Source organism: Pipistrellus kuhlii, unplaced genomic scaffold, assembly GCF_014108245.1.
Source record: "Pipistrellus kuhlii isolate mPipKuh1 unplaced genomic scaffold, mPipKuh1.p scaffold_m20_p_3, whole genome shotgun sequence".
In the NCBI taxonomy this organism is placed as follows: Eukaryota; Metazoa; Chordata; class Mammalia; order Chiroptera; family Vespertilionidae; genus Pipistrellus; species Pipistrellus kuhlii.
The window spans coordinates 101,507,604-101,523,010 of NW_023425529.1; the positions used below are offsets into that span (position 1 = coordinate 101,507,604).

At 38.9% G+C, this 15,407-nt stretch overlaps 1 protein-coding gene across 2 annotated transcripts in view; it reads left to right on the forward strand.

Moving 5' to 3' along the window:
* The window catches only part of STARD13 (StAR related lipid transfer domain containing 13), a 246,629-nt gene that overhangs the window by 50,568 nt on the left and 180,654 nt on the right, over positions 1-15,407 (forward strand). Inside the window, exon 1 of one of the 2 annotated variants that reach the window (XM_036455312.2) lies at positions 2,161-2,438. The exons of the other annotated variant lie outside the window; for it this stretch is intronic. Within the exon in view, the coding sequence (XP_036311205.1) occupies positions 2,270-2,438 (169 nt within the window). The 5' untranslated portion in view covers positions 2,161-2,269. Of the gene's footprint in view, positions 1-2,160; positions 2,439-15,407 lie in introns of those variants that run through there. 2 annotated transcript variants of the gene reach the window in all.

Consider the following 15,407-nt stretch of genomic DNA (forward strand, 5'->3'; position numbering starts at 1 on the left):
CCTTAGGACTTTCATGTGTTCATGTATTCATTATTATGCAAAAAGTAAGCATTGTGATTTTAAAAAATATATGCTTCAGTGCTTCCTAGGAAGAATAATTTCAAGTATTTTTAAAATGCAACCAAGATAATAATGAACTACAGGATGGCATTAGGAATAGCCAGTTTTTCTTTGCGTCAGTGACAGCTACGAAACAACTATACCTTATTTCCTACCCTTTCCTTCCCAGAGCATAGCCAAAGTTCCTAAGTTCCATACTCTGCTTTTCGTTCTCTCTCCATTTTTGTTTCATTCTCTCTCCATGAACAAATAATTACTGCCAGATGTCTGGCTTGAATACATGGTTTATGGCAGGGAAGTCCCCAATGTTGGACTATTAAAACAAAAGCACATAGGCAAAGTGGCTGACAGCATCCTGACCAGATAGGAAGCAGTGCTGGATCTGAGCTTGACAAATGGACCTTACAGACATTTAATATTCCAGTGTAGTGCTAAATATGTCTACCATTTTTCTGGCATACCAGAGTTGCTAGTTCTTAGATTCCTTTCACCTCTCACAGAGGATGCCCTGGAACAGAAAGACTCTGATCAAATCCCAAATAAGAATGGAAAGGGAACAACAGGATTTAGGGAGGTCTTCTTTTCTTTTTCTACAATTATGTTGACTTGAAGACTTTTAAACTTGCCTACTACTCTTGCATAATTTCTTAAAGAGGCTCACAATTGCCTTCAAAGGGAGTATGTTTTATTGCAGACCTTAGAGACCTTCATTAATCTGTCCATTTACCCATTGGGATAGTTACGAAAGACAGGCTGCTTCTCAGAATTGGGCCAGCAAAAATTCCCCCAGGGAAAGATGTTAGGGCTGACAACCTTAAGAGAACCACAGTAATAAGAATTGAGGTCCTAATTTAAGATCTGTTAAACTGTTTATTGAGAGTTTTTCATTATTAGGTCTATAAATCTCAGAGCAGGTTATGTTTCAGTTTGAGTTAGCCAAATGTAAGAACTAGTTGGCCAAAAGCTTCTTTTTCAAAGAACTTTATTCATTCATCCTCAGGCTCAGCATTCAATAACATATTTTCTATGGACTTTTTTTCTCTCTTAACATCACATAATATTAAATAGGAAAAATGGGGGGGGGGGGGGGGATGCTCCCAACTACTTTCTTATGAATCCTCACTTAGAGTCAAATTAAATCACTTGCACTTTCCTTAAATACAAATTCTGATTCCTGGTCTCCCACATGTGGGCAGAGACCCTTCTGCAAAGTCCTCCCCAGTCTCTATATGTCAGAATCCCACCATTTTTTAAAGCCCACCTAAATGTCTCCTCCTCTGTGTGGTCTGCTGTCCTCACCCCAGTCAAAAATAATATAACTCCCCTAACATTGAGTTTGTGTCTGTTTTGAGACACCCTTTCACATAAAGCTTATGTTGCAAGCTTTTGCATAACTTTTCTATTGTATCTGAGCAGCCTGGCCACAGACAATACCTTGGCATGAACCTGCATCTTTACAATGATTCTTGGCAGTGTCCTAAATGTAATAGGTACTTCATAAGAATTCTTCTTCATGGTGATTAAAAACTGAGGAAGTAGGAAAATTAAAGAATAGATATTTAACAGATATGCATATCCCAATCTTATCTGTAAGAGCTCTCAGCTTCCCACTGCAGAGGGTCAGAAGTCTAGTCACTCTAGTGTATTCACTCCCGTGTACAAGCACTTGAGGTTCAATTTCACTGGAAGAGCTTCATTTCTTTTAATGTAGCGTGGTAATTTATACCCAGCAGCTTGTGTTTATCCAAAGTAGTTTTTCACTTAGGATGTTTATCACACCCATCTTTTACCTAGCTGCAGGGAGAAAGAATGTGCTTTCTCTAGCTTTAACAGCCTAGAAGATTCCCTATGCGTGGGGGCTATTTTTCTCCTACCGCCATTTCTCTTCCCTTTCTCTTTTTCTTTTTGCTCTTGTAGGGAGTGCTGCTTCGCGGTGCCCAGTCAGCTCTGAGGCCGGCGAGTCCTTGCAGCTGCTTCAGCCGGCGCCGGCCGGGAGCTGCGGTGGGGCTCCGGCTCCTCTCTCCTCCGATTGGCTCCCGCGGTCACGTGGGGCCGGGCCGGGCTCGGGAGCCGGGCTTCTGGCACTCCCTTTCCTTTTCAAATATCGCCTGGTCCCCGGAGCTCTGCGGGCTGGCGCCTCGCTCTCTGGGACTGGAGGCGGACGGAAACAGCCAGGGCAGGCTAAGGTGGCAAAAGGAAATCTGCCGAGATGTTGGGACAGGGGCCCAGGACCCCAGCTTCAGGCTGCTACTACCTAAATGCCATGACAGCCGAGGGCCAGGAGATGTTCTTGCGATTTGATCAGACTGCGAGGCGCTCTCCTTACAGGATGAGCCGGATTCTAGCGCGCCATCAGCTAGTGACTAAAATTCAACAAGGTGAGTTGCCGGTAGTGGAAAGCTGTTGCTGATTCTGATTTCTGTTGGCTCAATTTCATGCTAACTCAGTTTTGTAAATTATTGATTTCACTTTAAAGTATGTGGATTTATTCTATGCCACGTTGCACGTAACTTTTAGAAATAACTCCAGGCTGCAGTTTTAAGCAAACAGTAACAGCACTTAGCTGCCACAAAAAACTTCCCGGTAGGACAGCGAATCATAAAACTCCAAAACTTACATTGTGTTTACAGAATACATGAGGCAGGCTTACTCACTGTGCATTTTAGGAGCTTTTCTGCAGGTTCCTCGCACTCTGTCACGTTTGAAACTTGGATACTTGTTTATTTAAACCAGTAGGGCAAGGGGTTACTCACTTCCACCCTGCTCAGGTTCTTAAGAACACTCTTAATGGCAGGGAAAGTTAGAATTCCAGTCTTAAGGGCACGAGATTGGTAATCAGGTTCACATTTCTGCCTCTTTGTATGTTTGTCAGTGGTTGTCACTGATTTGTTGATATTGGGTTTTTTTTCTTTTCTTTTCTGGTAAAGAATAAATGTGTCCTCTAACCTCAAAACAAGTCTTGTGACCTATGCACAGAAGCATTGGCTTTCTGTATTGATTACGTGCTGCTGGATGTTCCTTTTTATTCCGAGGGAGTGGGGGTGGGTAATCAACAGCCTGGACATCAATAAAACTCGTCATTCTCCAAAAATATCTTAAAACAGTCGCCTAATCTTAGGATAGGTCTGTAGAAACAAGACAGATGGACATTCCTAGGAAGTCCCTAACTGGTGCACACTTGTCCAGTAAGTTTATGAAGTTTATGACCACCTCCCTCCTCTAAAAACATAAATAAATAAAAGAAACAAATTATTTTCGAGAGCCATTGTACAAACAAATTCCACTTAAAATAGTTTAAGAGTATATTGAATTTTAAAGGGGAAGTTGGGGTTTGTAATCGTGAAAATCTTGTTATGTTTCCAAAAGGAACAATATGAATTCTAGTGAGCAGCATTTGATGAGATTGTTTCCTTGGAAATTAGGATTTGTTTGTAAAGGGCCAGGAACTGGTTATGTGTGAAGGATACTGGTCCTACATACCGATCTGATTTCAGGAAGGATATTATGTCATTCCATAAACTTTGTGTGCAGGTCTTGATTGAATAGAAACAAAAGTAATTATTTCCCTGTGGCTTGATTTAAAAATATATTAGGCTTAGAATAAAAACCATTTTTGTTTTAAAGATTTCTGACAATGATGTTTTACCAGATGCTGTCATCATTAGGGACATAGGGGTCTGGTAAATGTTTGATAATGATTTATATTCCATGTTCTGTAATATAAAGTGTATTATATTAGAAACATTGCATAGAAATAGTTTGAAATTGTTTTGAAAATCTCTTTAAATATGTTTACAATAATTAATTTCACTAAAAATTATTTATTTTTTTTGGTATAAAGATTATTTTTTCATTGAGGACTTAAAGTTATGAACATATACATGTTTCAATGTATTTCAATTTATTTTATATTAAAAAAAAGTCCTTATAGGTAAGTACTATTATTATACCCATTTTAAAGGTGAGAAAACAGGCATATAGAATTCAAGTAGTAATTTCTCTGAGGTTACATAGTAAGAGCTGATATTTGACTATACTTCTAGAGCCCATGTTCTAAAATACACTACACTGTTTTTTAGTTTTTATAATGAGTATTAAAGTATTGAACCTATGGTTGATTTTTTGGATTATATACCTGGTAATATCTCAAAAACTTTTCAGTTCTCTGTACTCAGTATTACAGAGTCTGACTTGGTCACTCACTATGAAATTTCCATTCAGGTTTTACTTCTCTAGTGGAAACAAAATGCTATGTATTTTACTTTCCTTGAACTGTTAGTACCCAAAAGAGTGTGATACCAAGTTATTTTACTAATGACCTATAATCATTAAATTAATGCTTATCAGCACATATTAACTTAATGACATTGTTTTTTGTTTTTGTGTGTATTTTACATATTGAAATGACAGCCACAATGACAGTAAAATTGTTTGTGTTATTCTGTTATAGATCTTTCAAGGAAGATTTAGCATTATATGAATATAATTTGGGGCATTGTTACTTGTGATCTTTCATGGCTATTCAGAACAATACAAACAAGAGTAAATTGCTCCCCACTGACCTCAGTGCAGTGAGATAATCATTGAATGGCATGGACATGATTCAACAGCAGATACACTCATAGGAAGGAAAAACAAGGAGCAGAAATAAAGGAATCTTTGATGATGCATAGGATCAGAATTACGGTAGTTGCCCAAACACAGGATGAATCTAAACTTGCTCACTTTAGGGTATGCTCCAAAATCTATAGACATAACTTCTCTAGCCTTCTTTTTAGATCTAAAGTTTTATGTCCAGTTAAGAAAAGTAGAGATGTTTAAAATAGACTGTTGTTTGCAGAATAAGAGTTTATCATAAGTCATACTGCCAATAAGTCCTACCCCACAATCTTGTTGAATCAATGGGAAATTGTTGTAGGGAGAGAGAATGGATATAATAATGGTCCTTATTTCTCTCACTGACAGGCATTTGGAAATGAACTAGAGGGAGGACACTGAGGAGGTGGAGGAAAAGCATTTTAGGCCAGAATAGGGGGTCTTATGTCATTGATGGCTATGATTTACTTGTTAGACACATCCACATGCTATTTGATCTATCCAGATCTAAGCAGATATTTAAATGTGATTACTTGTTGTTTGAAAAAAATTATCATGCTACTAAACTTTTAAAATAATTTAAACGTGTAAAACAGCATGACATGAACCAGATTGCAGTAAAGTCTACTGAAGAACAAAGAAAGGAGACAGGGATGCAGGTTCTATTGAGACACTCCCTCATTCTGTTACTGTGGCAAGTTTCAGAACTTCACTGGGCCTTTGTTTTTTGATGAGAAATTAAAATGGTTGAATTATGATTGCTCAAGTTTATTCTGGTTCTCAAGTCCTCTGTAGTTGAGTTAGTAACTCCTTGAATAAGTGTGGGTAAAACAGGGAAATTTCAACCTGAAGTTACAGAAGCTGAAAAGGAAATAAAAGCAGTTTTGTAATGTGGAATAAATCTATGTTTTATAATTTTTCTAACCTGTCAAGGAAATGGTAAAGTGAAAATCAAGTTTTAGTTCTACCTGTGCCACTATTTAATTGTGTCATCTGGGGCAGGCCACAACTTCTCTAGGCATTCTTTCCTTCTTCCATAAAATAGAAGGTTTAGATCAAATAAGTGTGAAGTCATCTCTCAAATTCTAGGATTCTGTCATAGCTAATACCTAATTTTAATAACTAAAATTTAGGTATTTTTTTTAAGAGAAAAACAACTCTTATTTATGGTTTGTTAATTATGTCATTTAACATCTACCTGAACATTTTTTTGATATATGTTTAATGCTCTTATTATCAATGTAATAGGAAAGTTAAGGATGTCCAGTCTTGTGGACTACTTAGATGTCAGTATATCCTATGATTATAAAGAAACTTGCAGAAACCTTTGCTTCTCTGGAGTCCAGGACTATAAAATAGAGTTATTGTGATGCCTGGCCTATTGTGAAGACTGTCGGGACTAGAGAATGTCCATGTATGTTCATCCCCATTCACACACACGCACACACACACACACACACACACAAATCCTATTTTTAAATATACATTCAGAATGTAGAAAATTTCACTACTAAAAGAATTAGTGAAAGTTAGACTTGCATTTTCATGGACTTTTTATCTGAGACTATTTTTAAAGATAGCCCCTGAGTTGAAACTAGAGTAGAATAAACTGCCATTTTGATTTTCCCAGGAATGGAAATGGGCATTAGTGATGCATCCTCTCTCATTACTTCATCAAGCCAAATGGCATTTTGGGAATTTACTCAATCTAAGTGATGGTATTACTAAATCCTTCATATTGTCGGCTGAAATTAAGTAATCATTTGTTCTTTTGTAATTGATCTTTCTCTTTAGTTCGTTGTTAACCCACTATTTTCAGAAATGGAGGGTTATTATGCTGGTAGAAAGGTAGATGGAATACAGGAAACAGGGTGAGAAAGCATTTGTCATGTATTGCTCACGTTCTTAAAAAAAAAAAAGTCAGAAATTCACATTTCATGAATCAGAGCCTTTCTCTGTTCAGTGCTGTGACTGAAGGGTTGGTACATAAGGGATACTGTTTAACCAAAGTTACAGGAAAATCTATTAAATTAACTAAAAACTTAGTTCATTGGTGGCATCCTGCTGCGATGGAAGTGGAGGCAGAACAACAAATTATAACTCGGTGAAAATGGGGGAAAGGGTGGTGGATCAACACAAAAAGGTTCAGTATTTAATTCTCTAATTCTCTGGCTCAATCTAGAAATATAACATAGAGATTATCTACAGACAATTTTCCTAGGTCTCCTTCAGAGAACAGGAGTCCTGTTAGGCATTCAGGAGGAAAATATTTCTGCAGTTAAACAATTTGGGGTAGTGCTGCATCCTCTTCTGCTTCTTGGAGATTCACACTGGTGAAAGGCTCAGAGAAATCCTGCAGATCGTTTCAACCGGTATATTTCATCATGAAACCATTTATTCACTGGATATCAGAAGTGACATCTTGTAAGACCAATGTTCCCTGAGGAGCACATTTTTAAAAGGCTGATTGAGCGAAGTGCAGAGCCTGTGGTTTATCTTGGTATTCTGAACATTTTTCTTGTATGGATTTGGCAGTAGGTAGTTTGAGGTATTTTGAGAGTAACGTTGCAAGTATTCAATGGCTTCCACTCCAAATACTTAAAAAAAAAAAAAAAATCGACTGGTAGAGGCAGGATGAACATCCTTTTTATGCAAATTAAAAACCCAAATAAGATTCTAACCTGATTAGGTGGTTGCTTCACATTTGCCAGGCAGAAAACTGAAGGATTAGGTGTAAGGACAGAGTTAATAGTTATTAACAAGAATACAACCCATCTTCAAATAACTCTACAAGTGAGGACCTGCTGGCTTGAAGAAATAAATTATTGCCTTTTAGCTCTAGATCTGTATAAGCTATGATAACGCTGAAGTCCTAGGTGAGTTCTAAAGTTAATTCAGGGTAGTTCAATACTGCTGGCAAGAGGAGAGACTGCCCCACAAAGAAAGGAACGGGAAAGTTTCCAGGTGTCTCTGATTGAGGTGATGTGGGATATGTACTCCCTAAAGCTCAGGCATCTGTGGGTGGCTCAGAGTCAATTTTTGACTTCATGCTTCAAACATATTTTTGGAACATAAACTTTCTCTCAGTATGAAAGATTAAAGTGAACTGACAGTAATAGTTATTTTAATTAGTAAAATCTGTTTTGTTCAGTTGTATAAGCAACTTATAAGTTTTCCAGGAATACTGCAAACATGATGTTAGTTATTTTTCCTCCTGCTGACAAGGAGAATACATTCATGTTTACATTATGATGATGCTTTTTGAGAAAAATCCACAAAATATCAAAAAGCTATCACAGAATGCATTAGCCATCTGTCTATTGCAAATGCTCATGGCGTAAAGTCACACAGGGCCACGACAATCACTATGGAATGGTATAGTCTAGGGCAAGACAGAGACACAGTTACCCTGGACATTTATACACTGTTGTTTAAAAAGACATGAGTTCTCTCTCTTCCTCCCTCTCTCACTGGAAACTTGGGATCTAAAGGAATTTAAATAGAGTGGTTAGAAAATAACTTAAATTACAGAACATGGTAATGCTGTTAGAAAAAGGGAATCGATATAAATAAAAAAGCCATGGTGGCAGGGCTGAGGCAGAGGCAGTTAGGGGTGATCAGGCCAGCAGAAGGAGCAGTTAGGGGGAGCAGGTCAGCAGGGGAGTGCAGTTAGGGGGAATCAGGCCAGCAGGAGGGAGCAGTTAGGGGGATCAGACTGGCAGGGGAGAACAGTTAGGGGAATCAGGCTGGCAGGCAGGTGAGCGGTTAGGAGCTAGCGGTCCCAGATTGCAAGAGGGATTTCATGTACTGGGCCTCTAGTGCTCAGTATAAGAAAAAAAATTATATATATATATATATATATATATATATATATATATATATATATATATATAATATAATATATAAAACAAGCATCCATGTACATATGGCCCTTCAAGGTACAGTAGTACCTCTTATCTGTTGTTTCACTTTCTGTGATTTCAGTTAACTGCAGTCAACCATGCAACCATGATCTGAAAGTATTAAATGGAAAATTCCAGAATTAAACAAGTTGTAAATTTTAAATTGCACACTGTTCTGAGTAGCATGATTAAATCTTGCATGATTCTACTCAATCCCTCTGGGAATGTGAATCCTACCACCATCCAGCATTTCCACGTCTACATGTTGCCTGCCTAATAGTAGCCTTTTCGGATATTGAATCTACTGTCTCACAGTATTGCAATGCTTGTGCTCAAGTAACCTTTATTTTCCTTAATAATAGCCTCAAAATGTAAGAGTAGTGATGCTGGCAATTCGGATATGCCAAAGAGAAGGCTTCATTTAAGTGAAAAGTTGAGTATAGCACAATAAGATATTTGAAAAATAAAGACAATTTCATTACAGTGTATTGTCATAATTGTTCTATTTTATTATTAGTTATTGTTGTTAACCTCTGATTTATAAATTAAACTTTATTATAATATGTATGTACAGGGAAAAACAGTAAAGTTGGCCCTCTGTGATTCTACATCCATGGATTTAACCAATTGCAATAAAAATATCCAGAAAAAAATGTTACATTGTTGCTGATACGTACTATGTGCTTAGACCAGTGGTCGGCAAACTCATTAGTCAACAGAGCCATATATCAACAGTACAACGATTGAACTTTCTTTTGAGAGCTGAAAACCGACTTTTGCGCATGGGCCACGAAGTTTCAATTGCACTGTACATGCGCGCCCGCACCTGGTATTTTGTGGAAGAGCCACACTCAAGGGGCCAAAGAGCTGCATGTGGCTTGTGAGCCACGGTTTGCCAACCACTAGTTTACACCAATCCTTTTATTTTTCTCTCTCACTATTCCCTAAACAATACAGTGTGACAACTATTTACATTGTTTTAGGTATTATAAGTAATTTAGAGATGACTTAAAATTTATGGAAGGATGTGCAAATGTGGCATTTTCTTTTTTTCTTGTTCTTTTCTTTTTTCTTTTTTAAAAATAAATCTTTATTGTTCAAATTATTACAGTTGTTCCTCTCCTCTCCCCCTCCCCCCATAGCTCTCCTCCACCCGGTTCCCACCCACCCTCTGCCCTTACCACCCCCCACTGTCCTCATCCATAGGTATACTATTTTTGTCCAGTCTCTTCCCATTTCTCCCCAAGAATTGTAAGTCCACTCCCTTTCTATGCCCCTGATTCTATTATATTTATCAGTTTATTCTGTTCATCAGATTTTTTATTCACTTGATTTTTAGATTCACTTGTTGATAGATATGTATTTGTTGTTCTTAATTTTTATCTTTACCTTTTTCTTCTTCAAGAATACCTTTCAGCATTTCATATAATACTGGTTTGGTGGTGGTGAACTCCTTTCGCTTTTTCTTATCTGTGAAGCTCTTTATCTTTCAATTCTGAATGATAGCTTTGCTGGATAAAGTAGGAACCCCTATGGCATTTTATATTAGGGACTTGAGCATCCACAGATTTTGGTGGAAGAGTCCTGGAATTACCAAGGGACAACTGTACGCATAGGGTTCAGTCCTATACTAAGTTTCAGAGATTGTCTTGGGGGGGGTCTTAGAAGGTTTCCCCCTCATATAGAGGGAACCACTGTACTGTATCATCAAACGAAGAGTAAATTATGTACTTACTCTATACACAGTTTATTAGTTTATTAAGACCAGCATACATGCTGGCACATTTTTTGGGGTCCTCAAAAAGTAAATAGAACTTGAAACCAGAAGACTTTTTGTGTTTGTTGTTTGTTTTAAAGCTTACACTGTAATGAAAGCCATTCTTGTTCCCAATTGTCATTTTCTATGAACAGCTGTTACTCTTTTTGGCCACCCTGAAGTGACCTGAAATGATGGGTTTAGGCCAAGTTTTAACTCACATAAACAGCAAAGCCTGCTGATCCCCACCCTCCATCAATAAAAGAGGCAGCAAGTGTTCCTAACTCTTGGAATCATTGGTAGTGACCCCTCAAGCTAAGGGAAGGCAGCAGCTGGAGGAAGGGGGCTGAGCTCTCTGGGGCCCAGTGAAAGGCCAGCGGGGAATCTGTGCGGGTGGAAGAGCGGGAACAAGCCTCATGAACCGGGGACAGAAGGTTATATCTGTGTGTCTGTTGCTGATGTCTGTATCTGAATTTCTCTCCCAAATTGTTATTTTCTAAACTGACAGGTTAACTTTGACATCTGCGTTAATTTTGTGGAATTTTCCCAGTATTATAGTAGTCTTTATGTAGAGGAATTAACACAATAGAAATTCTGTAAAATGTAAACTTTCTAATGCTCAGCTGTGAATTAAAAAACTAAGCACTCCATTTCTCAAACTAATTCAAGCAAATCATTTGAGAAAGTTTCATTGCCTATTTCTCTAAGGATTCTATTCCTTTAAAATTGAGAAATATTCTTCATGATTATTAAATTCCTCAGCTAGGAAAGAGTACAGCCAGGCTGGTGTGGCACAACAGTTGAGCATCAATCCAGGAACCAAGAGGTCATAGATTTGATTCCTGGTCAGGGACATACCTAGGTTGTGGGCTTAATCCCCAGTAGGGACCATGCAGGAGGCAGCCAATAGATGATGTTCCTCTCATCAATGTTTCTATCTCTCTATTTCTCTCCCTTCCTCTCTCTCTAAAATCTACAAAAACATATACAAAATTATATTTAAAAGAATACATATGAATATGATCCTTAGAATTTGTTGAAATTTGTTCTTAGATTTGAATGGATTAAATAAACATGGATATTTTTCTTAGTTATTTATGGAATATATATATAATTTCAGGTCCCCTTCTATTTAGGATGTCTCCCACAAAGAACAGAAATGTCTGTTAGTACAGCCTTTACACATCATAACTTAAATGTGAACCTTAAACTTTGTAAAAGCCTTGTTTTATAGGATTAAATATTTGATGTCTGCATATGGCATCCTGGAGATCCTGAAAAACTATTTTGATAGAAATTCCTGCGGGTCAATGGGAAAAAAAAGGGGGACATCTGTAATACTTTCAGCAATAAAGAGAAATTAAAAAAAAAAAAAAGTAATTCCTCTCCTGACATACCACAGTAGTGCGTGACTGTGGAGGAAGTCCCTGTGCATTGTCTTTGTAAGGTCAGCACCTTGGGAAGCTTTGTCTCCCACAATCTGTCTTTCTGAGTCCTGACAAATGCATATGCAAATTTTCCTATTTGAAATGTTTATAATCTCGTTAATCTGAGTCATTCCTTTGTAACCACTTTCATTTGGTTTTGTTAAATGGAAAAGTATACTTATCTGAGTGGGCTCTATAAATAAGTACAAACTCAGTTGATACAATAAGGAAACTTAGCAGTGAGTAAGGCAGTTGTAAAACATTAACTAATTGGTAGAATAGAGGTGGTTTCAGAGTCCAAAATTTTCCTTTTTCCTCTCTATTTAGAGTACACTTATTTCCTCACCTTGTTTTACAACATAATTTCTGACAAAACCATTATTTCTTTTTGTTTCCTCCTGTCTTTGGTTACTCTAGCAGGGCTGGTCCTGCACACTGCAGCTCCAGTTCTATAAAGTTTATTGATTTGTTCCATACTGCAGGAATGACGTGGATGTGACATGAGTTCTTCAGCTCATGGACTATCAGTCATGCTTTCTTCCGGCTGCTTGTGTCTGTGTAGCTATCCCCAAAGGTGTGTGTGTGGAGAGGGAAGGGCATGCCTCCTGGGCTCAGAGAGAATATTTCCACTGAGTCACCCAAGTGAAAAGAAAAGTGAAAGTTGGGGTTTGTCATGGAGAGGCAGGTTGTCAACATAGTTTAATAATATTTATATGCATTAGATAAAATATTTTCAGTTGGGGATTGGTGCTTTGACTTTTTATAAATTTTATGCCACAAATTTAGCTTTTGAAACATTTTAGCCAAAACCAGTTTGGCTCAGTGGATAGAGCGTCAGCTTGCGGACTGAAGGGTCTCAGGTTCGATTCCAGTCAAGGGCATGTACCTTGGTTGTGGGCATATCCCCAGTGGCAGGTGTGCAGGAGGCAGCTGATAGATGTTCCTCTCTCATTGATTTCTGACTCTCTGTCCCTCTCTCTTCCTCTCTGTAAATATTTCAAAAGAAGAAAAAAAGAAAAAAGAAAAGAAAAAAGAAACATTTAAAAAATATAAAGTATAAAATAAAATAGTAAAGTGTACTTAATGCTACTCTTATTGAAGGCTTTCTATTATGTACCAGGGACTATTTTCAGCACTATATGTATTGTTATTTTATTTAACTTTCACAGCGTCTCGACTTGAGAGTTAAGTTTGCTCATAGTAAGGCCTAATACCCATGATATTCATTTGCAAATGAATAAACAAAGGAGAAGTTAAATTACTTTCCCAAAGTCTCCCAGCAAGTAGGTGGCAGGACTGGGCTTTGAACTCAAGGCTGTGTGATTCTGGAGCCTACATTATTCACCACTGTGCAACCCATCACCCTGACAATTATAAGTAGACATGTCTATCTGAAACCAAGGCAAGCTGATTTGTCATTTCAGATCTGGTTGCTTCTCTCTCCCCCACCAGCCCTTCAAGTTATTGGAGGATTTCATTGTGTCTCTAACATAAGCAGCAACTCTGTGTGATCATCCTATACACTGAGGACCCTCCCACTGCCCTCTTTATCAAGGACTCTCTGTCCAAAGTCAACATCAAGGCAACGGCATTGTGGTCTTTGGCGGGGAATCTAGCAGAACAGGCAGAACAGAGGATAAGGTTGGATTCCTCATCCAATCTTTTCCCTGCTTCACATGCTGCCCTCCTTCCCAGAAAGTCTTCTGCCAAGTTTTCCCAGGTTTCTTAGGACCCACGGAGCTCAGTATCCCACTGGACCTTCAGAGTGGATCTTGCAGACAAGGAGGAGGGAAAGAAGTGAGGTGGAAATTAAGCCACACCTGTTGTCCTCTGGACTCTGGATCTTGAGCTCATCTGTTCTTCAGAGAGAAGTCCTGGATAGAGGTTTTTCTCTCTCTCCAGATTTTACAATTTTCACCTCAGTCAAAGCTGAGTTCTGCAGACCAAAATAGTCCTAGTTGTACTTTGCACTTGTAGCTAGAGAACAGTAGCCAGTCAGAAGAAAATATCAGTGTTCTGCCAACTTCTGCTGTTTGTGAAATTCTGCCAGAAGCAAAACAGGATAAAAAATAATAAACAGACCTCCTCCTTTACTGAATGACTGCTATTTACAAAAAGAGATTGATGAATTGACTGTGCTTGTGTGAGCGCTCAGTGGAGGCAATTTTTAAGGAGAAAAAGTTAATTTTTTTTGTGCTCAGTTGCATATGAGTTGAGATTTTTCAGAAATAATTGGGTTTTCAGAGAAACAACCGATAGCATAGATGGTTCCTTCTCCAATACAAATGGCCTAAATGGTGGGTGAAATACCTGACACATAAATTACATGTAGCTGTAAAACTTTCCCAAGGAAAATGAATATTGAAAACAAAAATAACATGAGTCTTAAGTAGAATGGTAATGTTACCAGTAGAAAGAGAAACCTAGCCTGTACTGCAAGCTCAGGGAACTAGAAGGCGAGAGGCCTGATTCTAGGTCACTTTTTTCTATCAAATGGGAATAATATCAGCTTTTGCTACTCAGTGACATAGTAAAGTAAAAAACAAATTGGTATCAGATCAGCTAAAATGGAAGGCATGGTGCTCAATTCTGGTATGGCTAAGCAGTGCTAGGGTACATGGTGGGAATCATTGGGCTGGCTCACATAAGCACTGTACAAAGCAATACCCAGCACCTCAGTTGGACACAAAATACCACATTTGCTCGACTTCCTTGAATAATAGTTTATATCACTCCTCAAGGATATGGAAATAATGTTCCTCTCTTTTGGCTTAATCTTGTTTGATAGTTTTGATAATCAATTTTATTTTTATTCCAAATAGACAAATTCAACTAATATTTAGGTTTCTTTTCTATTTTCTTTTTATATATTTGACTAGAGGCTTAGTGCATGAAATTTGTGCACGGGGGAGGGGCAGGGTGGTGTCCTTCGGCCTTGCCTGCACCCTCTACAATCTGGGACCCCGCAAAGGATATCCTACTGCTGATTTATAGGAATCAGGCCTAAACCAGCAGTCGGACATCCCTCTCACAACCCAGGACTGCTGGCTCCTAACCGTTCACCTGCCTGCCTGCCTGATTGCCCCTAACCACTCTGCCTGCCGGCTTGCTTGCCCCGAACTGCCCCCTGCCACTAGCCTGCTTGCCCCCAATTGCCCCCAACTGCCTCCTGTGCCAGTGGGCTTGCCCCAACTGCATCACTTGCTGGCCTGCTTACTCCCAACTGCCCCTGCCCCTGATGGCCTGCTCACCTTTCCTCCCCACTGGCCTGCTTGTCCTCAACTGCCCCCCTGCTGACCTGCTTACTCCAACCCCCCCACCCCCTTCTGTCCTGATCACCTCCAACTGACCCTCACTGATGGCCTGCTCACACCCAATTGGCCCCTCTGCTGATCTGCTTACTCCCAATGGCCCTTCCCCCCACCAGCCTGATCACCCACAACTGGTGTCCCATCCTGGCCTAATCACCCACAACTGTCCTCCCCTCTTGGCCTCTAATTACCTCTACCTTGACTCTGCCACCATGGCTTTGTCCAGAAGAATGTCCGTAAGGTCTTCCAGTCTAATTAGCATATTACCCTTTTATTAGTATAGATAGAGGCCTGGTGCATGGGTGGGAGCCAGCTGGTTTGCCCTAAAGGGTGGGGATTCCTTTGGGGTGTGGGG